Genomic DNA, 25,567 nt, shown 5'->3' with positions numbered 1-25,567 from the left:
TCTGATCACATGGTACAGGGCCAAACAGTAGCCCTGAACCATTTGATAGCTGTGGCCAATCACAGCAGTAAAACAATGGTATCATGAATGGATGCCAAACTCAGATAGAAATTATTGCTTATACAGTGATCATCACTGTAAATAGCAAAGTGTTTTTTTTTTTTTTATTTTTTTTATATAAGGTCACCACAACTAGTTTAGTGTCACTGTGGTAAATTTGTACCGCTGCGGCGGTGATCATGTACAATGATTGGCTGCTCTGATTTTAGTGTATGTCCCGGCCATCACCCATTGTATCTGATCACCACCACAGCAGTACAGTGTCAGACCAGACCAGTGCTGCCAATCAGTATCCCTAATTGCTGCTGTCCACTCTTATTGTCCCTGATCACCACCACACCAGTCCCAGTGTCCGTGAACACCACAACACCAGTCCCAGTGTCCGTGAACACCACAACACCAGTCCCAGTGTCCGTGAACACCACAACACCAGTCCCAGTGTCCGTGAACACCACAACACCAGTCCCAGTGTCCGAGATCACCACAACACCATTCCCAGTGTCCGAGATCACCACAACACCAGTCCCAGTGTCCGAGATCACCACAACACCAGTCCCAGTGTCCGAGATCACCACAACACCAGTCCCAGTGTCCGAGATCACCACAACACCAGTCCCAGTGTCCGAGATCACCACAACACCAGTCCCAGTGTCCGAGATCACCACAACACCAGTCCCAGTGTCCGTGATCACCACAACACCAGTCCCAGTGTCCGAGATAACCACAACACCAGTCCCAGTGTCCGTGATCACCACAACACCAGTCCCAGTGTCCCTGATCACCACAACACCAGTCCCAGTGTCCCTGATCACCACAACACCAGTCCCAGTGTCCGTGATCACCACAACACCAGTCCCAGTGTCCCTGATCACCACAACACCAGTCCCAGTGTCCGTGATCACCACAACACCAGTCCCAGTGTCCACGATCACAGCCACACTAGTACCAGTGTCCTTAATCACCACCACACTAGTTCTAGTGTCCCTGATCACCGCCACACCTGTCCCAGTGTCACCACACCAGTGTAAGCCAGCAATGGTGTCCCTGACTATTGCCACACTAGTACTCAGTGTTCAGAGACCAGTGTAAGACAGCAACAGTGTTTGTGATCATTGCCACACCAGTACAGTGCTTCCTCTGCCTACCACCTCTACTGGCCCGTTTATTGACCAGGTGAGGTGTCTGCCTGCTGCTTGGACTGATCCTTTTCCTGTTTCCTGAGCATGTCCCTGCCTGCAGCCTGAAAGGACCCACCTGCACATCCCACTGAATATGTTCCTGCAAGACACCAGTCCCAGCCATCCCCTGTGGACAACTGCACTCCTGGAACCACAGGAACTCTTTTGTTCTTATCTTTAGTCTCCTGTACTTCCTGGCCCGTAAACATGGCATTTCTGGGGGCAGCCACATACCAGTAGGCTAGGCTTGCTTGGCTTACAGGAACGGGGTATAGGTGATGCTACACAAAGCTATATTCCCTGACCACATATATGGAGGTGACCAATACTGTACATTAGTTTTTATACAATTGGTTGATTTGTGTGATGCACAAGATACGTCTGGTATCCCCATGTGGTATCCCCATACTCAGGAGTAGCAGAATCTGTTTTGGGTAGTAAAAATGCTGTTCATAAAAAAAAATAATAATAAAATTACAACTTTGTGTAAAATAATAATAAAATTACAACTTTGTGTAAAAAAAAAAAAAAAAAAAAAAAAAAAAAAAAATGTATTTTAATTTTCTTTCTGCATTTTCCAAAAACTTGTGGCAAATAAATTAAAGTCCTCAAAAGACTCACCATGCCTCTTAAAAAACACTTTGGGGTGTTTACTCTTCAAAATGTGGTCACTTTGTGGGTGTTTCCATTGTCCTGGTGCGCCAGGGCTTCCAAAAATGTCAGGAAATTAGATGTGTAATTTATGCCCCTAGAAAAACTGAAGGTGCTCCTTGGATTTCGGGCATCTCTATGCGGCTAGGCTGTGAAAGTCCCACACTTGTGGTATCGCCATACTCGGAATGTGTTTTAGGGTGCAATTCTAAGTATGCCTATTCTGTGTGTTAGAACAATAATATTAATTGACAACTATGTGTAAAAAAATGTATTTACATTTTTATTTTATTTTCTGCATGTTCAAAAAACTTGTGGCAAAAAATTACATTTTCAAAATACTGTACTCAGTATGCCTCTTAGACAATGCAAGGGTGTGTTTGCTTTTCACAATGGAGTAATTTTGTGGGTGTTTCCACTGTCCTGGTGCTCCCGGGGCCTTGAAAAATGTGGTCGGTAGTCACAAAATTAAATGTGTAAATCATCATGCTCCTTGAAAGCCCAAAGGTGCTCTTTGGATTTTGGTCCCCTCTATGTATCCAGGCTATGAAAAAGTCTCACACATGTGGTATCCCCAAACTCAGAAGCAGTAGCAAAATGTGCTTTGGGGTGTAATTCTAAGTATGCTTATGATATGTATGAGAAAGAACTTGTTAAAATGACAACTTTGTGAAAAAACAACAACTTATTTCAAATATAATTTTCCCAAAAAATTGCGAGAAAAAAAAAAAAACTCACAATGCATCTTATTAAATACATTGGATTGACTCCTTTCCAAAAAAGGGGTAATTTGTGGGTATATTTACTGTCCTGGCATTTTAGGGCCTCAAGAAAGACAGTCATTAAATCTGGATATATATACACCCTCCTAGGTAGGTGCTAGGCAAAACATATGTGTGGCCGTGTCTGCTTATCAGGAGGGTCTGATCTATTAGTTGGCCAGTCACATGCTTCCAGGTGTGACCTGTTGAGTCTGGGCAGTCTCCCCACCGTATCCAATAAGGGACCTTGTTGGACAGTGGAGGAAACCTAGCCAATAGCACACCCGGGTTTAGGACTGTCCCAGTGGGTGGGCATTGCTGCAATGCATCCCGGGATTGGGAATAAATCCGAGGGAGCATGTGACAGGGTGTCTTTTGGCAGGAGAAAAGTCACAGGAGGAGGTGGACGGCTGTCTCTCCTTCTGCTGAAGTCAGGAAGGTTGTCCAGGCAGTCGGCCTAGGAACATAGTGATACAGTAAAGGGGGTGCCAAGTTGTTAAGCCCTGAAGATTAGGGGATAAAGGGGACGCCAGGAAGGGCCCTGAAATTTTTTCAGCAGGTGCAGTCTACTATAAAGGACAGCTACCTCAGGAAAGGAGTGCCTTAGGAAGCTAAAAGGACTCTTTCAAAGGAAAAGTAAAGTAAGCAGCCTAGCCGCGACTAGCTCAACCAGCGTTAACCAGCGTCAGTCAGCGTCAATCAGCATTTTCTATATCGTCCTAGCATATTGTGCATAGTTCAGTTCAATTGGAGTATCCCACTCATCCCTTCTCCTATCCAAGTTCCTAATAAAACAAAACCCAAAGAAACTGGACTGGAGGTAAAATCACTTGGAAACTTGTCAGAATGTCTTGGGCCCCTTTCACACAGGCGGACCGTTCAGATCCGCCTGTCAGTAATTTTGGCGGATCTGAACGGTCACCCCATGCATGTCTATGGGGCATTGGATGTCAGCGGAGACATGTCCGTCGGATGGCAGCGGGGAGACACAGCTGTCATCCTCCTGCTCAGCGGGGAATCGGCGGATCGATCCCCCGCTGAGAAACTGAGTCCGCCGACGGACCGGACAGTGTGAAAGAGCCTTTACTGTTGTTAATGGTAACCCAGGGGAACCCACACTCAGCAGCTCTCATAGGAGTAGTGCTACATATACTATAATTTAGACTCTATACATAGTTACATAGTTACATAGTTAGGGAGGTTGAAAAAAGACATCAGTCCATCCAGTTCAACCTATGATGCGCGCTTGTGTTTGCTGTTAACCGTACATTGTATACCCCTGTATGTTGTGGTCTCTAAGGTGCCCATCTAATAGTTTTTTGAAACTATCAATGCTTTCTGCTGATACCACTGCTTGTGGAAGAGAATTCCACATCCTTACCGCTCTTACAGTGAAGAACCCCTTACGCATTTTAAGGTTAAACCACCTTTCCTCTAGTTTTAGTGAGTGGCCACGTGTCTTATTGTATTCCCTTACTCTGAAAAGTTTGTTCCTTATGCTAGGGTCGCCAGTACAGTATTTGTACATTGATATCATATCCCCCCTCAATCATCTCTTCTCCAGAGAGAATAAGTTCAGTGCTTGTAGTCTTTCCTCATAGCTGATGTCCTCCATTCCCCTAATTATTTTTGTTGCCCTTCTCTGGACTATTTCCAATTCCAGCACATCCTTCCTGAGGACCGGTGCCCAGAACTGGACAGCATACTCCAGATGTGGCCGGACCAGAGTCTTGTAGAGTGGGAGAATAATCTCTTTATTTCTGGAGTAAATCCCCTTTTTTATACATCCCAGCATTCTGTTGGCTTTGCTTGCAGTGGCTTGGCATTGCATGCCACTGCCAAGCCTGTTGTCTACCAGTACCCCCAGGTCCCTTTCCATCCTAGACTCACCCAGAGGCTCCCCCCCTAGTGAGTAGCTTGCTTTCTGGTTTCTGGCCCCCAAGTGCATTACTTTACATTTTTCAACATTAAACCTCATCTGCCATGTAGTTGCCCACCCCATTATTTTGTTCCGGTCCGCTTGTAAGGTTTCCACATCCTGCCCAGAAGATATTGGCATGCTTAGTTTAGTATCATCCGCAAATACTGAGATTGTACTAGATATCCCCTCCTCAAGATCATTTATGAATAAATTAAACAGGATTGGCCCCAGGACCGAACCCTGGGGGACCCCACTTTCCACACCCGCCCAATCCGAGTACTCCCCATTAATCATCACCCTCTGGACTCTCCCCTGGAGCCAGTTCTCTATCCAGGTACTCACCTTATGGTCCATACCTATCTGCCTTAGTTTGTACAGTAAGCGTTTGTGGGGAACGGTGTCAAAAGCCTTTGCAAAGTCCAGATAAACCACATCCACAGGCTTACCTTTATCTAAGTGGCAGCTCACTTCATCATAGAAGGTTAATAGATTGGTTTGGCAAGAACGATTTTTCATGAATCCATGCTGATTACTACTTATAATACCGTTTTTATTACTAAAGTCTTGCATGTGGTCCCTTATCATCCCCTCCAAAATCTTGCAGACTACAGATGTTAGGCTGACCGGCCTATAGTTACCCGGGATATACCTCGGCCCCTTTTTAAATATTGGTACCACGTTGGCTTTTTTCCAATCAGCTGGCACCATACCCGTCAGTAGACTATCCTTAAAGATCAAGAATAATGGTCTGGCAATCACCTGGCTGAGCTCTTTAAGAACCCTCGGGTGCAAGCCATCCGGTCCCGGTGATTTATTTATGTTAAGTTTCTCTAGTTTAGTTCTAAGTCTATCTTCTGTTAGCCATGGCGGCACTTCCTGAGGTGTGTTGTTTAGTTCGGCCTTACAAGCTGGGTTAGTGTAGCCCCCCGATTCTATAGCTTTCACACAGACTAAATATTATATACAGATTTGTTTTTTTTTTTTTACCAAAGAAATGTAGCATAATAGATTTGAGCCTAAAATGTATAATTGCTAAATTTTTTAACAAACTTAAGGAAATTTATTTATTTTTTTTAAATTGTATTTTTAAACAATTACATAGCAAAAAAAAAAAAAAATCAGTGGCGATTAAATACCACCACAAGAAAGTCTTAAAAAAATCTGTCTTAAAAGAAACTGTAAAAATGTCATATGGGTACAGTGTTGCGTGACTGAGCAATTGTCATTCAAAGTGTGACAGCGCTGAAAACTGAAAAATCACCTGGGCAGGAAGGGGGTGAAAGTGTCTGGTCTTGAAGTGGTTAATATAAGTTCCGGGATTCACACAGAAGTTTTTAGCAAAAATAACAAAGCTGAATTGAAGGATTACTGTACATAGTGAAAGAATCTTACCGAAAATCTTTTTTTTCTTCTTCAACCTGACAAAACAAAACAATTGTGTATTTCACAAAAGGTCATGTAACAAAAAGCGAATGTTTCAACATTTTCAAAGGATTTTATTTTTGGAGAATTCAAAGAATGCAGATAGACCAGACTGGCCGGCCGGGAACAGAAATTTGAGTTCAAACTTTACATTTCATATATATGTAAAACTTTATCTGTTCATAGTCTGATGCAAGCTTATGCTGCATTCATAACTGAGCGTTTTAAATCGCTGACAGGATCAAAATGCCAATGTGTGAATGCAAAAAAAAAAATAATAATAAAAATAGAAAAAAAAACAAAAAAACAAAAAAACAAAAACAAAAACAAAAAAAAGACTTGATGCACTACTGTCTTTTTTTCTGCCGTCACTTTTGCAGGTTTCTACGATTCTTCCCGCGATTTTAAACCGCTCTGGTAAAATGACAAATCGCACAACCCGCATTTCAGATGCCATTCATTTAAATGTCACCTAAAAAACACAGGTCTGCCGCGATTACTGCGTGACAAATCGTGCTGCAATCGCAGCAAACCACATTGTGTAAAGCTTGTCACCCAAAAGAAGCTCCTGAACTTTTTTTTTTTCTGGGTGACAAGCTTTACGTGATGCGGTTTGCCCCAATTGCAGCGCGACAATATCGCAATACGTTCTATGGTGCAATTTAACCTCTTGTCGACCGCCCTCCGCAGATATACTGCGCGAATCACCGTATCCATACGTCGCTCCTTGGGGTCCGCAAAAGATAAGGCTGATCTGCGGGGCCGGCGGGGTTGCGATCACTCCCCATGGAGAGAGAACGGCGGTCTGACGTTGTCAACACAGCAGACCGCTGTTTTGTCAGTGATCATCACAGGGCTCCTGTGTTCCTTCTATTTAGGAACACAGGTCCCTGTGTTGATCCAATAAGCCCATCCCCCTCACAGTTAAAAAACACCCGCTAAGGACACATTTAACCCTTTAATTGCACCTGGGTTAACCCCTTCCCTGCCAGTGTCATTATTACTGTAACAGTGCATATTTTTAGCACTGATTACTGTAGTAATGTCACTGGTACCCCCAAAAGTGTCAAAAATGTCAGTTAGGGGTCCGATCTGCAATGTCGCACGCCAGTAAAATAAATAAATAAAAATGACATAAATCTTTCCCCTAGTTTGTAGATGCGATAAATTTTGCGCGAAACAATCAAAATACATTTATTGTGATTTTCTTTTACCAAAAATAGGAAGCAAAATACAAACTTACCTAAGATGATGAAAAAAATAGATTTTTACATTTTGGGGGGAATGTTACATAGTTGAAAGTGAAAAAAAAAAAATATATACAGGTCCTTCTCAAAAAATTTGCATATTGTGATAAAGTTCATTATTTTCTGTAATGTACTGATAAACATTAGACTTTCATATATTTTAGATTCATTACACACAACTGAAGTAGTGCAAGCCTTTTATTGTTTTAATATTGATGATTTTGGCATACAGCTCATGAAAAAACAAAATTCCTATCTCAAAATATTAGCATATTTCATCCGACCAATAAAAGAAAAGTGTTTTTAATACAAAAAAAGTCAACCTTCAAATAATTATGTTCAGTTCTGCACTCAATACTTGGTCGGGAATCCTTTTGCAGAAATGACTGCTTCAATGCGGCGTGGCATGGAGGCGATCAGCCTGTGGCACTGCTGAGGTGTTATGGAGGCCCAGGATGCTTCGATTGTGGCCTTGAGCTCATCCAGAGTGTTGGGTCTTGCGTCTCTCAACTTTGTCTTCACAACATCCCACAGATTCTCTATGGGGTTCAGGTCAGGAGAGTTGGCAGGCCAATTGAGCACAGTAATACCATGGTCAGTAAACCATTTACCAGTGGTTTTGGCACTGTGAGCAGGTGCCAGGTCATGCTGAAAAATGAAATCTTCATCTCCATAAAGCTTTTCAGCAGATGGAAGCATGAAGTGCTCCAAAATCTCCTGATAGCTAGCTGCATTGACCCTGCCCTTGATAAAACACAGTGGACCAACACCAGCAGCTGACATGGCACCCCAGACCATCACTGACTGTGGGTACTTGACACTGGACTTCAGGCATTTTGGCATTTCCCTCTCCCCAGTCTTCCTCCAGACTCTGGCACCTTGATTTCCGAATGACATGCAAAATTTGCTTTCATCTGAAAAAAGTACTTTGGACCACTGAGCAACAGTCCAGTGCTGCTTCTCTGTAGCCCAGGTCGGGCACTTCTGCCGCTGTTTCTGGTTCAAAAGTGGCTTGACCTGGAGAATGTGGCACCTGTAGCCCATTTCCTGCACACGCCTGTACACGGTGGCTCTAGATGTTTCTACTCCAGACTCAGTCCACTGCTTCCGCAGGTCCCCCAAGGTCTGGAATCGGTCCTTCTCCACAATCTTCCTCAGGGTCCGGTCACCTCTTCTCGCTGTGCAGCGTTTTCTGCCACACTTTTTCCTTCCCACAGACTTCCCACTGAGGTGCCTTGATACAGCACTCTGGGAACAGCCTATTCGTTCAGAAATTTCTTTCTGTGTCTTACCCTCTTGCTTGAGGGTGTCAATGATGGCATTCTGGACAGCAGTCAGGTCGGCAGTCTTACCCATGATTGCGGTTTTGAGTAATGAACCAGGTTGGGAGTTTTTAAAAGCCTCAGGAATCTTTTGTAGGTGTTTAGAGTTAATTAGTTGATTCAGATGATTAGGTTAATTGCTCGTTTAGAGAACCTTTTCATGATATGCTAATTTTTTGAGATAGGAATTTTGGTTTTTCATGAGCTGTATGCCAAAATCATCAATATTAAAACAATAAAAGGCTTGCACTACTTCAGTTGTGTGTAATAAATCTAAAATATATGAAAGTCTAATGTTTATCAGTACATTACAGAAAATAATGAACTTTATCACAATATGCTAATTTTTTTAAAAGGACCTGTAAATATATATATTTTTTTTTTTTCAGAATTGTCAGTCTTTTTTTGTTTATTGTGCAAAAAAAAAATAAAAAATCGCACAGGCGATTAACTACCACCAAAAGAAAGATCTATTTGTGGGAAAGAAAGGTCATCAATTTTATTTGGGTACAGCGTCACACGACCGCACAATTGGCCGGTAAATTAATGCAGTGCCGAATCACAAAAAATGGTCTGCTCGTTAAGGGGGTAAATCTGTCTAGTCCAGAAGTGGTTTGGCATCTGAAATATGTATTGTTCCATTTCTCCAGAGTTTTTTGAAATCACAGGCAGAATTGCGGTGATATAAAATACCCAGGGAGTCGTTGAGGGGCAGAAAAAAAAAAAAAAAAACAAACCACGTAAATGAACATCAGCATGCAGAGATGACATTGATGTAAATTTTAGTAATAGGAGGGAAAAGTCTTCTTTCATTATGCCTATTATAACCCAAAACTGCCCCAGTACCAGAGACGGACCTACCTCATAAAAAGTCTCTGATGGAGGATCTTTGGCAAGTACAGAGTCTGAAAAAGTTAAAAAAGTGAGAAGATTTAATACCCAAATTGAAATTCTAGAAGCCAAAAATCACATTCAGTTACTTGTGGGAGAATGTGACTTTCACCAATCACTGGCTGACTGGTGGAGAATCAAAATCGCAGCCATTTAAATTGCATGCAGCTGGAAGATTCACATGCAGTGAATGTTTGGTGAAAGGTCAGATTTACTGCTTTCTTTTCAGGCCATGATTATCATATGTTTCTTTTCCTTATGTAGCACTGTCCCCATAGGGCCTGCTAGATGATGACTTGACGATCTCCCCTAGTTACCTGCACACGGTTACTGAGATATTACTGAGATATAGTTCACAGATCCCTCCTTGCTCCTATTGGCTCGTCACACAATAAATCTAAGGGTGTTGTTTTTTTTGTTTTTTTTTTTATTGTGGAACTTGGATGGGAGAAGGGAATAGAGCAGTGGTGGAGAACCTTGGCACCCCAGATGTTTTGGAACTACATTTCCCATGATGCTCAACTACACTGCAGAGTGCATGAGCATCATGGGAGATGTAGTTGCAAAACATCTGGGGGGCCAAGGTTCGCCATCACTGGAATAGTGGGATACTCCAGCTTGAACTATATACATCTGCTGAGGACATCTACCTCTTGGCCTCATAGATTGATTGAAAACAGATGCGCGGCTTGATCCATACAGCCACGAGTATGGAAAAGGGTTAAGTCTCTTTGCTCTTCACTTTCTAGCAAGTGACTTAGTAATTATTGCTGCTTTTCAGGACACTCTCACTAGCGTTCCCTTTCAACCAACATCTGTACACTTACTATTCTAGGAGCAGGGATGACCCCCCTTTAGGTCAGGCCCCTTGACACGAGATTCTCTACTCAATGTATTACAGAGCCAGATCCTCCAGTGTCTCCCCACTCAGTCAGTTCCTCTGGACCTCTGGGTTCAGTTCCTCTCCGCCATTCTCCAGGCCCTCAAGATGACCCCCTCCCCCCCCCCCCCGAGGCCGCATGGCACCGCTACAGAGAAGGAGGCAGCGGCCCCCTCCCTCTGGAACTCCACTATCCCAACAAAAGACCTTGAGCACATGTGTGCCTGGCATTTATACTAGTGATTGACCGATATCGGTTTTTCGTTCCCGATACCGATATTTTGGCCAATGCATATCGGCCGATATTTTTGGACATTTAAAAAAAATGTATTTATTTTTTTTTTTTTACAGGTACTCTTCTGGAGGGATCTGGGGGTCTGAAAGACCCCAAAGCCCTCCTCTGCACTTAAAAGCATTAAAAACACCAAGTTTGGCTGTTTTGAATGCTGTAATTTTTTTGAATCTGGCGCCGAGTCCCCGGAAGTGAGGTCATGACATCACTTCCGGGTTTTTACATGGAGACCCGATCAGAGCCGAATGTGGCTTTGATCAGGTCTTTGGCAGCCGTGCAGGCTGGTTGCCTGGGTCTCCCGGTGGGATGGGAGACCTGGGCGAGCCGCGGAAGGTGGCGGGAATGGGAGGGGGGGGGGATGTCCCCTCCCACTCCTTGTAATGACAGCCAATCGGCTTCTCAGCCGCATCGGTTGTCATTACAAGACAGCCGACCGTCGGCTATGGACGCCGCTACCGGGGTGATGCCTCTAGCTGCAGGCATCACTCCGGTACAAGCACTTTCCCGAAATATCGGCAATATCAGTAACCTCAGGGGCCAATTCCGATATATCGGGGAAAAGTGCATATCGGCCCCTGATATATCGGCTTTGCCGATAATCGGTTGATCCCTAATTTATACAGTATCCCAGCATGCACCGGGGCACTTTCCTCTACCAAATCACCAGGGCTGTACCAAAAGCCTGTGCACTCATTCGTCAGGTTTCCTCCCACTGTCCAATATGCCTTCCTATTGGACCAGTGTGAAACACTCCCCTAGACCAGATGAATCACACACTGAGCACCATGAGCAGACCTAACTCACAGATCCTGCTCTCTGATAGGCAGAAAGCAATATAGATTTTCCTGTTGCTCCTCTGATAGGCTGACAGAGCCAAAAACGATACGGTCTCACTAGCACCTACCTAGGAGGGTGCTACATAGGTGTGCCAAGCTTGTAGCATACTCAAAAAGACTCGAGGATGTAATTGGTGCCAAAGGTGCTTCAACAAAGTATTGAGCAAAGGCTGTGATACTTATATACATGGGATTTTTTTTATTTTTTTTATTTTTAATAAACTTGCAGAGATTAGAAACAAACTTCTTTCACGTTGTCATTATGGGGGATTGTTTGTAGGATTTTGAGGAAAATAATTAATTTAATCAATTTTGGAATAAGGCTGTAGCATAACAAAACGTGAAAAAAGTGAAGCGCTGTGAATACTTTCTAGATTCACCGTATGTGCCACTTGCATAGAATTAGAAAGTCAGATGGTATTTATTGAAAATGGAAAGGTTTTATTTAAAAGGAGTATATTGGTGATGGTTGGGAAGGGGGGGGGGGGCATTGATGGAACCAAAATATAAGCAGATCAGATTCAGCTTTAAGTTACCCAATGTGGCACCCTCCTAGGTAGGTGCTAGTGAGAGAGTATAGTTTTTGGCTCTGTCTGCCTATCAGAGGAGCAGCAGGCAAATCTATATTGCTTTCAGTCTAGCAGAGAGCAGGATCTGTGAGTTTGGTCTGCTCAGTGTGTGATTCATTGGGTCTAGGGGAGTGTTTCACACTGGTCCAATAGGGGAGCATGTTGGACAGTGTGAGGAAACCTGACCAATGAGTACACAGGCCTTGATACAGTCCCAGTGATTGGCAGAGATCGGCTGTCTCAGTGCATTATGGAATACTGTATAAAAGCCAGGAGCACATGTGCTGTTGGGTCCTTGGCTGGTGAGCAGAGTCCTGGAGGGAGGGTGGCGGTTGCCTCCTCCTGTGTAGTGCTGGCACGTTGTCACAGGCAGTCGGCCTGGGGACCAGAGGACAGAACTGAACCCAGAGGTCCAGGAGAACTGACTGGAGGGGTAGAGACACTGGAGACCCTCGAAAAACAGTATCAAAAGTACAGGGGACCATGTCTAGGGGCCTGACCTGCGGGGGGGCCACCCCATTGTAGGATAATCAGAGGACGGGTGTCAGTCTGTGGAGTGAAAGGGGATACTAGGCAGGTTTTCCGAAGATAAATCTACCCAACTAGGAAGGGGGGGCAAAAAAGTGGAATTACAAGAGTCCAATTGCCCCCCGAAACAATGCCAGAACAGGTCAGAAGCACAGAGGTTAAGAAATGATAGGCTCAGAGTCCTGTCTACAAATGCTCGCAGTTTAGGTAAAAAAATCAATGAACTTGGGTCAATTATGGCATCTGAGAATGTAGATTTAGTGGCTGTTACGGAGACATGGTTTAATGAAAGAAATGACTGGGACATAACCATACCAGGGTACTCTTCTGTATAAAGAGACAGAGAAGGCAAGAAAGGAGGAGGAGTGGCCCTGTATGTGAAAGATAGCATTAAATCTAACCTAATACAAGTTGGTGAGGCCAACATAGAGTCAGTTTGGGTTACGTTGCAGTTTGCTAATCATGCAGTAACTCGTGTAGGTGTGATATATAGACCACCTGGTCAAGTCAAAGAACTAGATGATCTACTAGTTGAAGAAATAGCTAAAATGACAATGAAAGGAGAAGTTATCATTATGGGAGATTTCAATCTTCCAGATATAAACTGGAAAACCAAAATAGCAAGTTCTACCAGGAGTACAGATATTCTAAATTCCCTACTGGGGTTGTCTCTGCAACAAGTGGTTGAGGAGCCAACCCGGAGGGAGGCCATTTTGGATCTGGTATTCACAAATGGGGATTCGGTATATGATGTCATTGTAGGCGAAACCTTGGGATCCAGTGATCACCAGTCAGTGTGGTTTAATATAAGAACTGTGAAAGAGTCACACCACACAAAAACAAAAAAGTTTTAGATTTTAGAAAAACAGACTTTTCAAAAATGAAATTAGTCATAAATGAGTCCTTATCAGACTGGTACGGATTACATGGAGTCCAGGAGAAATGGGACTACTTAAAAGGTGCATTATTGAAGGCAACAGAAAATTGCATTAGACTTGTCAGTAAAAGCAAAAAAAGGAAGAGACCACTGTGGTACTCAGCAGAAGTGGCCCAAATCATTAAAAATAAAAAGCTAGCATTTTGTAATTATAAAAAAACCCAGAGCAATGAAGATAAGGAAATCTACAAGATTAGGCAGAAAGAGGCCAAGCAAGTTGTAAGAACTTCTAAACTGCAGGCAGAAGAAAAACTAGCTCAGTCTATGAAAAAGGGGGATAAGACATTCTTCAGATATATAAATGAAAAAACGAAATTAAAACAAGGAATAACTAAATTAAAAACAAAGGACGGAAGGTATGTAAAAGAGAATAAAGGGCTAGCCGACTGCCTTAATGAATACTTCTGTTCAGTTTTTACAGAAGAAAAAGAAGAAGGACCTCCACTTGAAAGGATGACTAATGAATCGTTTGATGCATGTGTCTTTACAGAGGAAGACGTTCTAAGATTGCTGTCTAAAGTGAAGACAAATAAGTCACAGGGTCCTGATGAGATACACCCAAAATTATTAAAAGAGCTTAGTGGTGAGCTGGCAAAACCATTAACAGATTTATTTAACCAATCATTAGTAACAGGAGTCGTCCCGGAAGATTGGAAATTGGCAAATGTCGTGCCCATTCACAAGAAAGGTAGTAGGGAGGAATCGAGCAACTATAGACCAGTGAGTCTGACATCAATAGTAGGCAAATTAATGGAAACCCTTTTAAAGGATAGGATTGTGGAACATCTTAAATCCCATGGATTGCAAGATGAAAAACAACATGGGTTTACTTCAGGGAGATCATGTCAAACAAATCTTATAGATTTTTTTGACTGGGTGACTAAAATAATAGACGGTGGAGGTGCAGTAGACATTGCATATCTAGATTTTAGTAAGGCTTTTGACACTGTCCCACATAGAAGACTTATCAATAAACTGCAGTCATTGAGCATGGACTCCCATATTGTTGAGTGGATTAGGCAGTGGCTGAGTGACAGACAACAGAGGGTTGTAGTCAATGGAGAACATTCAGAATAAGGTCATGTTACCAGTGGGGTACCTCAGGGATCTGTACTGGGACCAATTTTGTTTAATATCTTCATAAGTGATATTGCAAAAGGCCTCGATGGTAAGGTTTGTCTTTTTGCTGATGACACAAAGATATGTAACAGGGTTGATGTTCCTGGAGGGAAACGCCAAATGGAAAAGGATTTAGGAAAACTAGAAGAATGGTCAGAACTCTGGCAACTGAAATTTAATGTGGATAAGTGCAAGATAATGCACCTGGGACGTAAAAACCCAAGGGCAGAATATAGAATATTTGACACAGTCCTGACCTCAGTATCTGAGGAAAGGGATTTAGGAGTAATTATTTCAGAAGACTTAAAGGTGGGAAGACAATGTAATAGAGCAGCACGAAATGCCAGCAGAATGCTTGGATGTATAGTGAGAGGTATAAGCAGTAGAAAGAGAGAAGTGCTTATGCCGCTGTACAGAACACTGGTGAGACCTCACTTGGAGTATTGTGCGCAGTACTGGAGGCCACATCTCCAGAAGGATATAGATACTCTAGAGAGAGTTCAGAGAAGAGCTACTAAACTAGTACATGGATTGCAGGAAAAAACTTACCAGGAAAGGTTAAAGGACCTTAACATGTATAGCTTGGAAGAAAGAAGAGACAGAGGGGATATGATAGAAACTTTTAAATACATAAAGGGAATCAACTCGGTAAAGGAGGAGAGCATATTTAAAAGAAGAAAAACTACCACAAGAGGACACAGTTTTAAATTAGAGGGGCAAAGGTTTAAGAGTAATATGAGGAAGTATTACTTTACTGAGAGAGTAGTGGATGCATGGAATAACCTTCCTGCAGAAGTGGTAGCTGCAAATACAGTGAAGGAGTTTAAGCATGCATGGGATAGGCATAAGGCTATCCTTCATATAAGATAGGGCCAGGGACTATTCATAGGATTCAGATATATTGGGCAGACTAGATGGGCCAAATGGTTCTTATCTGCCGACACATTCTATGTTTCTATGTTTCAACTAAGTCGTCTGTACAGAGACTTAACCTAAATTCATCTAGTGGCAAGGTGAATCTGCAGCTGGGCTACATCTTCAGACAGAAGTCCTCATCCATTGTGAATAGTTCAATTTGGAGTATCCCACTCTTCCCTTCTCCCATCCCTCTTTAAAATAAAACACCAAAAACAACTACATCCCCCTGGACTGATCATTGACTGAGCCAAGAAGTAACGTGTTAATCTGTGAATGCCAATGTTGCATAACCCAGGGGTACCCGAGAGTGTATTATCCAGCAGTCCTCAAGTGGGCAGTGCTACAGAACTCTACTACTCATTCTTGAACAATGCAGTACACAGTGACTTGCAAAGTAAGGTAACTTGTAAAAAAAAGTTACTATGGGCACATACATGCAATGACAATTGAAAATAAAGAACTAATCCTTACCAGATTCTTCTACCTCATACTCATTGGAATCAGGTTCCTGGAACTTCGCAACGTCATCATAACACTCGCGCCCTCCCTCTGGGCTTGGGCTGGAACAGAGATATTTTAGCAGTCACATCTACCCCGAGGGGTGACCACAAACCCGTCTGATCCATATGTGACATTTCATATGTTCTTAAAATGAATCTAAAATGTAAACTTTTTTTTTTTTTGGATACAGTGGAACACTAGAGAGTCACTCTCCTTTTACTTAAAGCGTAAATCCATTTTTGTTAAGAAAAAAAAAAAAAAAAACAATACAAAATGTGCTGCGCAAATCTGTGTATCCTAAATGGATTATATGTGTTAATGGAGTGCATTAAAGATCACTGTTTTATAATAGTGAATAAATGGATTCACCAACTGGGGTCCTTAGTGCCAGGAGGTCTTAACAAGGACTTTCATCTGGGGTGTTTTCTTAGCAACAGCTAATTAGGAGTGTTTCTATGACCCACATAGCCTGTTTCTGTATCTGAGTCCACAGATAAGATTTATTTATATGCAGTGGCGGCTGGTGCTCCATGGGCCGGGGGGGGGGCGCGGCAGTGGGACCGCACCATACACCCCCCCCTGGACCACACCAGGCGGCGAACCATACCCCCCCCTCAAGAAGGCTGCGCACCATACCCCCCCAGGACCCCAGAAGGCTGCGCACCATACCCCCCCAGGACCCCAGCAGGACCCCCCCCCCCACGACTCACTCATCCTGCCAGCAGACGGTCGTAGTAGTGGCAGCTACTTTGGCTTCTTCCCCCCTCAGTCTTCTGCATCTCCTCCCTCCTCCTCCATGCCCAATGGCATGGCTTCTCCTTTCGACCAATCGGGTAACAGGTCTCAGGACCCGCTTCCTGATTGGCCAGGAGGAGGATCCATGTGACAATAGCGAATTTTCATTCGCTATTGTCACACAACTGGGTGGGCTCAGGGCGCAGTGCTCTGCTCCCTGAGCCCACCCTTTTTTTTTTAGCCTATTAGAGCCTCTGGCTCTAATCACATGGTTAAAAAAAAAAGCCTCATTGAACTCCATGCGTCCGGCACCCCTGCATGTAGATTAGGGGGCCGGATGCATGGATAGGGGGGTGAAGCGCCCCTGCTCCCCCAATGCACCAGCCGCCACTGTTTATATGTATATCTTTTACAGAATTTAGTATAGTTGGGGCCCGTAGCATCAGGAGGGCTTCAATAATTCAATTACTTTCATTCAGGATGTCTCCTTAGTAATAGCAGTTTAGGGGTGTCATATGATCTCCACTTGAGGCATCCATATTCATGCGCACAATATACTCCACTTGTTAAGAATAATTTTTCTAGAAAAATATAGCATGCTAATACAGTTAAACTTTAAAATTTACTGTATATACAGGTTAATGGAACCAATAACATTTGTATAATATCACTTCTCCTCTGCAAATATTACATCATAGATATATTTAGTCTTAATAGACATTTAAATATAAGGACAACTAACATCTATACTTTTGACAGCATAATGTATATAAACAGTGGCAGCCGGTGTGTTAGGGGCGCAGGGGTGCCGCCCCCCTATCCATGCGTCTGGCCCCCTAATCTACATGCAGGGGCGCCGGACGCATGGAGCTCAATGGGTTTTTATTTCCTGAAGCACGTGATTAGAGCCAGAGGCTCTAATAGGCTTCAGAAAAGGGTGGACCCGGGGCGCAGAGCAGTGCGCCCTGAGCCCACCCATTGTGTGACAATAGCGAATGAAAATTCGTTATTGTCACACGGATCCTCCTCCTGGCCAATCAGGAAGCGGGGGCACGCTGTGGTCACTCTGCATTGATTGGGGGCACGCTGTGGTCACTCTGCATTGATTGAGAGGAAGGCTCTGGCACTCTGCATTGATTGGGGGCATGCTGTGGCACTCTGCATTGATTGGGGGCACGCTGGTCACTCATTTTTCTGTTTGCGCCCCCCCCCCCCCCCCAAAATTTTGAGCACCAGCCGCCACTGGTAATAAATATTGGTCCAGTAATTATCTTTCATAATTCGTTGTATGGAATCTGCTATGTTGTAATTACTGGATTATATTTGGTCCTAAAATGCATTTAAATATTGGATGGTTATAGGGGCAGCCAAATTTAGTAACATAGTACATTTATATTCCGTTCAAATAATAAATTGCATGGAATAAACCATCTATACTGAGAAAATTAGATAACAGTTTCAGATATAACACACTGCAACATTATAATGTATCATAATGTAATCTTCTTGTAGCACCTATGGTCACCTGTTAAGAATAATCCTCCCAAATAAATATGCGTTATATTACAATAATTCACTGTATATACAGGTCAATGGAACCTATCACATTTGTAGAACAATAATTCTTCCTTACATTATAGACATATCCAGTGTCAATCGGCATTTAAATACAAGTACAGTTGAGATTTTTATTTCTGGCCGCAAAAATTTATATATATATATATATATATATTATATATATATATATATAAATATATAAGGGTTGGTTCATTGTGTGGAACCGGCTATACTGCAATTGTTGCATTGTATCCGGTTTTAATAGATATGTAAATAGTAGATGGATTTAAAGTGCAGCCAAGTTTTCACATTTTGGCAACACAAATGTTGTTACAGAGAAAACCTAATTACTGAGGAAATTAAATATTAGGTTTGGATACAACATTACACCACAATACTACAATGTAATGATAACCTGCTTATAGCACATAAGGTCTTTCTATTAAATGGATGTGTGGAAGTGCATGATTAAGTGCATGGTGTTATATAACTGGGCTGTCATGCAGTTTCTACATTTAGATACAATCGTATAATGCAGGGCTTTTTTTCAGCTGGAACTTGGTGGAACTCCATTCCACCACCTTTGGCTCAGCCCTCTGCTCGCCACTTACCACTATCACTTGTAAACACAGAGGTCGGACTTCCTGTGTTTTCTAAGTGCAGAATGGGGACCAGAGGCGCAACTAGAACCTTCAGGGCCCTGATGCAAGAAACCATGAAGGGCCCCCCAGTCCCCTGGCCGGGGCCCTTCCCTTCAAGCCCGGGGTTCTTCCCACTAATCCTGGGGCTCTTTTCTCTCATTGCATGGCCTTTTATTATGGTCCCGCAGCAGGATTCTTTCACAAGTTCTGCAGTGGGCCCCCTTCCTGCAATCTTGGGGCCTCCCCACAGTGGTGCAATGCCAGGGCCCGGTCGCAAGTGTAACCTTTGAGATCCTGGAAGTTCACCCACTGGTTTGCTACCGGGCCCCCTGGAGCATGGGGCCCGGTAGCAATTGCAACCCCTGTAGTTACGCCCCTGATGGGGACAAAGGAGATGTCGGTGCCTGGGGTGCAGTGTGGGTGCTGACACCCCCACTGGATGGTCTCCCTCCAAGTGAGATATGCAAAGCCATCTACAGTGTGCGGGGAGGTACTAGAGAAGAAAAGGGGTAAAAGTGAGATATGGATGGGGGAGGCAGAGCTAAATACCTGTGGAAGAAGGCTGATCTCTGCACTGTGTGTGTAGCGCACCCCTAAACTCTGCACTGTATACGTAGCACACTCCTGAACTCTGCACTCTGTGGGTAACCCCACCAAATTCTGCACTCTATACATAATGCACTCATGGTATTTGATACCCTTTTAAGACCCTCCCACAGTCCCACTGTCAGTAAAAGTTTGACCAGTTTGGGGGGGGGGGGGTTCCTGCACCTTTTTTCTGAGAAAGAAAGACCTGGTATAATGTGATGTATACATGCAGAAAGGAATTAGGGCAGTCCAGTATAACGTTTTATATTGTTTTATTTTAAGTTTAATTGTATGAAGCTATATCATTGAATTCCCAGTACAATACACAGAGCGAGATCTCCTACTGCTTGTCCGATCCGCACACACTCCCGTATCAATTGATACATGTAAATGAATGGAATCTCTTGGGTAATTAGCATGCAATGTCAAGCTGCAGCTGCCAAGGCCGGCAGAATATTGGCATGCATAAGGAAGGTGATATATTCCCGAGATAAAACTATAATCCTTCCACTTTATAAAACTCTGGTCCGACCGCATCTAGAGTATTCGGTCCAGTTCTCGTCGCCGGTCCTCAGGAGGGATGTGTTGGAGCTGGAGAGAGTCCAGAGAAGGGCAACTAAAATGATTAGGGGATTGGAGGACCTTAATTATGAGGAGCGTTTACAATTGCTTGATTTATTCTCCCTGGAGAAGAGACGCCTGAGAGGGGACATGATAGCAATTTACAAATACCTCAATGGTGATCTCAGCATAGAAAAAAAAGCTATTCAGTCGCAAGGATTGCATGAGGACTCGAGGGCATACAATGCGATTAGAGGAGAAGCGTTTTAACCTCAGGCAACGTAGGGGGGGTTCTTCACTGTTAGGGCTACAAGACTGTGGAATTCTCTACCACAATAGGTAGTTACTGCAGGAAGTATGGCTACTTTTAAAAGACTCTCGGACGAACATCTCAAGGCTCAGAACATTCAGGGGTATGAGAGATGATTACAGCCACACACACCTACACAGGTTGAACTGGATGGACTGTTGTCTTTATTGAAGCTCAACTACCAGGGCGCGCCCTATCATGAGTCCCGGTGGGACCCAGGCGGCACTTAGAGAGGGGTGGTCCCCGGCCTCCTCTTCTCTTCTTCGGCTCGAGTAAAAAAGAAAAAAAAAAAAAAAAAAAAAAAAAAAAGGTCTGCGGCCGGCCCGACATGCACACTGCGCATGCGCCGCCGCTCGGGAAAGCCTGTTCACGTTCGGCTATTTCCGGGAATAGCCGAACATGTAGCTTTCCTGAACGGCGGCGGCACATGCGCGGTGACGTGTTGGCGCCGGGCGGCGCCATTTTTAAATCTAAAGCCTCAGGAACAGGTACACTACCTGCTGTTATGCGGGGCTGTGGGCATACTACAGAAGATGCAGTGCCATGTACAATGCACGCTGCACTGCATCTCCTGTAGGATGCCCGCATCCCTGTATTCTCTTGTACCATGCCCCCAGCCCTGCATTCTCCTGTACCATGCCCGCCGCCGCATTCTCCTCTACCATGCCCGCAGCCCCGCATTCTCCTGTACCATGCTGGCAGCCCTGCATTCTCCTGTACCATGCTCGCAGCCCTGCATTCTCCTGTACCATGCCCACAGCCCCGCATTCTCCTGTACCATGCCTACAGCCCTGCATTCTTCTGTATTATACCCACAGCCCCACATTCTCCTGTACCATGCCCGCAGCCCTGCATTCTCCTGTACCATGCCCACAGCCCCGCATTCTCCTGTACCGTGCCCGCAGCCCCGCATTCTCCTGTACCATGCCTACAGCCCTGCATTCTCCTGTACCATGCCTGCAGCCCTGCATTTTCCTGTACCATGCCTACAGCCCTGCATTCTTCTGTATTATGCCCACAGCACTGCATTCTCCTGTACCATGCCCACAGCCCTGCAGGGCACTGTGGCACTATTGTAGGGGGTCAGCCCCTTGAATGACTAACTTCAGTACACTGTAGTTCTATTGAGAAATTCCCACAGACTGTCATGCATCTTCCAGCCACAAGAGGTCACTGTTGTTGCTTTAGGTGAAGGGAGGAAGCAGGAAGTTCCAGGAAGTGTGTGGTGTTCGGCTCTCTATGGCTGTGCTGAGCTGAGGAAAGGTACTGCATGCTGTGGCCTTGAGAGGGATATAGACTGTATAATCCTGGGACAGAACAACAGGATCTTGCCAGAGGAGACAGAACTGAACTGTGATACAACGGACAGTAGCTGAGAACCAGAGGAAGAGAGGAGAGAACATCCCAGAGCACCTCAAGCAAATTACAGAGCAAGGGGCCAGACTGCAGTGACCTCCAAGTGACAGAACAAGATAAACTACTTGCAAAGAAACCCAGACCAGTGCATAAGAGACTGCAGCTACAGACAGCAAGGGACAGATCCAGAGACCTGACTGCATCCACCATCACAGAGACTGAGATAAAGCAGCTGTACCTACAGAACTGTGAGTTGCACCGGTGCTAACCTGTGGTAGGGCATAGAACAGGTTTCTGTAGACAGAGCGTTGCAGCAACGTGTCCCGGTTAGCGGGAATCAGATAGGATCATATAACAGAGTAGCCTGTATCTCTGTGTGTGCATTGGCGGGAACGCCATTTTAAGTATCACGTTGCAGTTAACTTTGCTGTAAACCTATGTAATCTGTTTTTACTGTTAACATCATTCTCCGGCCATTATATTCTGTTGGTTAATAAAGCCGGTATCTGCTTCAGCCTCTCTGTCTGCTGTACCGTACTTGAATTCTGCATTGCGGTCCCCTACTCCTCTGACCGCTACAAGTGGCGCTGCGAGCAGGGTACGGTTACAGAGATGGAGGCGGCTGAAGGAAATGTGCATGATGCTAATGTGAGTACCTCAGGCAATGGTGGAACCCCTGCAAGGGCCCTCCCTATGGGCATGCTGTTTAACTTGCTGCCAAAATTTGATGGCAAGAACATGTCACTGTCAGACTGGGTGACAAGATTACAGAGCGCTGCAAGAATTTACAATGTCAGCCCAGAGTTACAGGTAGAAATCGCTTTGGCTGCCCTGGAGGGTGAGGCCCGAAAGAATGTGTTTCTACAATCAGAAGCCACACGCAGCACCTTGCAAGAGATTGTGCGATTTCTGGAAGAAATATACGGTGAAACAGCTAGTGCGGGCCACCTCCGGGCGAAATTCTTCTACCGGGTTCAGCAAGAAAATGAAGGGGTCTCACAATATGCGATGGCTCTACAAGAAGTATTGGCTGAGGTACAGAAAAAGGAGGCAGACGGAGTATCTGGCATGGGATCTGCCGACCGAATATTGCGGGAACAGTTTATTCTGGGACTCTTCAGCTCTCCCCTGAGACAGGTTCTGCGGGAGCGAGTCAGGGTGGACCCTACTCTGAACTTTCGGCAAATATTGGCGGAGGCTGTGGCACGCAGTAAAGAAGAAAGTTATGCCTCCGGAGTGATACGGACCCAGACCGCCACACCCTTTGGGGTTGTGGGGAAGGAAGAGGTCCTAGTTAAAGTGGTACAAGACCTGCAAAGCTCCCTGAGTGCTATGCACGAAAAATTGACACAAATGGAAAGGCGAATGGAGTCGAGCTATTCCCCTGGGGCTGCCTATCCGGCCCAACAACCGCCCTTTCAGATTGCCCCACTGGTTCCTACACCACAGCATCCTTACCCGAGTTCACCGTCACACCAAGTTCCTCAATATCTTCCAACAAGGCCAGCCAGGGCGCCTCCTGCGCGCAGGCGGAGAGACTATCGTCCAGGGACACAGTGCTGGCGGTGCGGAGAAGGAGGACACTTCGCCAGAGAGTGTCAGAGTGATCTATCTAGACGCTCAGAGCCGGCGTTAAACTACCGGCCCCCGCAGTAGTGGGGCGTACTGCGGGGAAGGTGGAGAGTCAAGACACCCAACACAGCTCTGAACACCTGGTCGCAGGGTGCCCCGTCATACAAGCTGAATTTGAAGGAATTCCAGTCAACTGCTTAGTAGATACCGGATCACAGGTGACGACCATGCCTGAGTCATACTTCAATCGTTACTTCCAAGCACTGGCTAAGCCAGAACGAGAGACATTGGTCCGAGTTACAGCTGCGAACCATCAGCAAATTCCAGTCACGGGAGTCGTGTGGATGAACGTACGGCTGTGTGGACAGGAAGTGGGAAGAAAAGGCATTCTGCTGGTCCCCGAGACGTTCAAGGAGGATGTACCGGTGATAATGGGCATGAATATTCTACGAGAATTGGATCAGATCATGTTCACTAAACGGGGACCTGGCTATTGGAAGCAAGCCACCCCACACAAACCCACGCAAAAAGCTTTCCAACGGTTGATCCGGTTCTGTGGGACACAGAAGAGTGTCCCAGTACACCAGTCCGTGGGAACTATCCGAGTGCCGGGAAAGGCGACCCTCAGTCTTCCTCCGGGTCGGGAGACTATACTGACCCTGCCTGTGGGAACCTTCCGCAACCTTGAAGGTATGGAGGTGATCATCGAACCAGGGGGTCTAGGAGAACTAGGTCAGGATGCCCTAGTGGCCCGGACACTGGCAGTGGTCCAGAATGGACGAGTACCCATAAGAGCTGTGAATGTGGGACATCTGGAAGTCGCTTTGGCACCTGGAGTAGAACTGGCCCATGTGTACTTACATCGGGGAGAAGTGCTAAGTCGGGAAGAAGTGACTTTAGCTCCAACAGGCAATGCTGCATGGACACTGGCAGTTACTGCCCGACCCGAAGAGGCTCCGACCCCAGAATGGAATGGGAGAACCATTGTGGACCAAATGGAGATAAATGTGAAGAATCTCGGTCCAGACCGTTTGCGGGCGGTTGAAGCCATGCTGTGGGAGAATCAGGCTGCGTTTGCCCGCCATGCCGATGACTTTGGCTGCACAGATGCTATCACACATGAGATACCGACCGGGGACGCTGCCCCAATCCGGGAGAGATATCGACAGATCCCGCCCAAGTTGTACCAGGAAGTGAAGACATTGTTGAAACAGATGATAGATTCAGGAGTGGTACGAGGTAGTCAAAGTCCTTGGGCAGCCCCAGTGGTGCTTGTCAAAAAGAAGGACGGCACTATTCGATTTTGTGTGGATTATCGGCGGTTGAATGCATGCACCACACGAGACTCATACTCTCTGCCACGCATCGAGGAGTCCCTGACAGCCCTAGGGCGGGCTAAATACTTCTCCACCCTGGATCTAGCAAGCGGGTACTGGCAAGTACCGGTGGCCGAGAAGGACCGGGCCAAGACTGCATTCATACTCCCCATGGGACTATTCGAATTTAACAGAATGCCATTCGGGCTATCCAATGCCCCGAGCACCTTCCAGCGGCTGATGGAGAAGTGTCTGGGAGACCTGAATTTTGAAGCAACCTTGATATACTTGGATGATATCATTGTATACTCCGCTACTTTTCAAGAACACCTAGACCGACTAGGACAGGTACTCAAGCGGTTGCGATCCCATGGCCTGAAGATAAAGCCAAAGAAGTGTCATCTCTTCAAGAGGAAGATAGAGTACCTAGGCCATACGGTGTCCCAAGATGGGGTGCTGCCATCTCAAGACAAAATGGCTGCCATACAACAATGGCCAGCGCCCAGAACACTGCGGGAGTTGAAGGCTTTCCTCGGTCTGACCGGATATTACCGGCGATTCATCAAAGACTACGCAAAGATAGCGGGCCCTCTGAATGAGCTGCAGAGAGGAACAGCTGGGAGGCCCAAGGGTCAAAGTGTCCCCTGGGGACAGAAGCAGGAAGAGGCATTCCAGGCCCTGAAAGAAAACCTGACATCGGCCCCCATCTTGGCTTATGCTGACTTTGACAAACCATTCCTCTTATCGACTGATGGCAGCCTCTATGGACTTGGGGCGGTACTGTCACAGGTACAAGAAGGACGTGAAAGAGTTATCGCTTATGCCAGTCGGTCGTTGCGGGATATAGAGCGAAACCCTCATAACTATAGTTCCTTCCGGCTGGAGCTCCTTGCCCTGG

General features: G+C 45.2%; 1 protein-coding gene across 1 annotated transcript in view; it reads right to left on the bottom strand.

Annotated features, from left to right (window-relative positions):
- Nucleotides 1–25,567, bottom strand: part of FYB2 (FYN binding protein 2) — a gene marked incomplete at its 3' end in the record, with an annotated part of 130,337 nt that overhangs the window by 39,139 nt on the left and 65,631 nt on the right. The window contains exons 6-7 of the mRNA XM_082266372.1: nt 9,424–9,467; nt 5,964–5,989 (exon numbers count right to left, since the gene is read on the bottom strand). Coding sequence (XP_082122498.1) covers nt 5,964–5,989; nt 9,424–9,467 — 70 coding nt within the window. The remainder of the gene's footprint in view (nt 1–5,963; nt 5,990–9,423; nt 9,468–25,567) is intronic.

The sequence above is a fragment of the Pelophylax lessonae genome, assembly GCF_965119305.1.
Source record: "Pelophylax lessonae genome assembly, chromosome: 8".
Taxonomy (NCBI): domain Eukaryota; kingdom Metazoa; phylum Chordata; class Amphibia; order Anura; family Ranidae; genus Pelophylax; species Pelophylax lessonae.
Note: the sequence above shows the minus strand (reverse complement) of the source record. Positions and strands in the feature narration are given on the sequence as shown.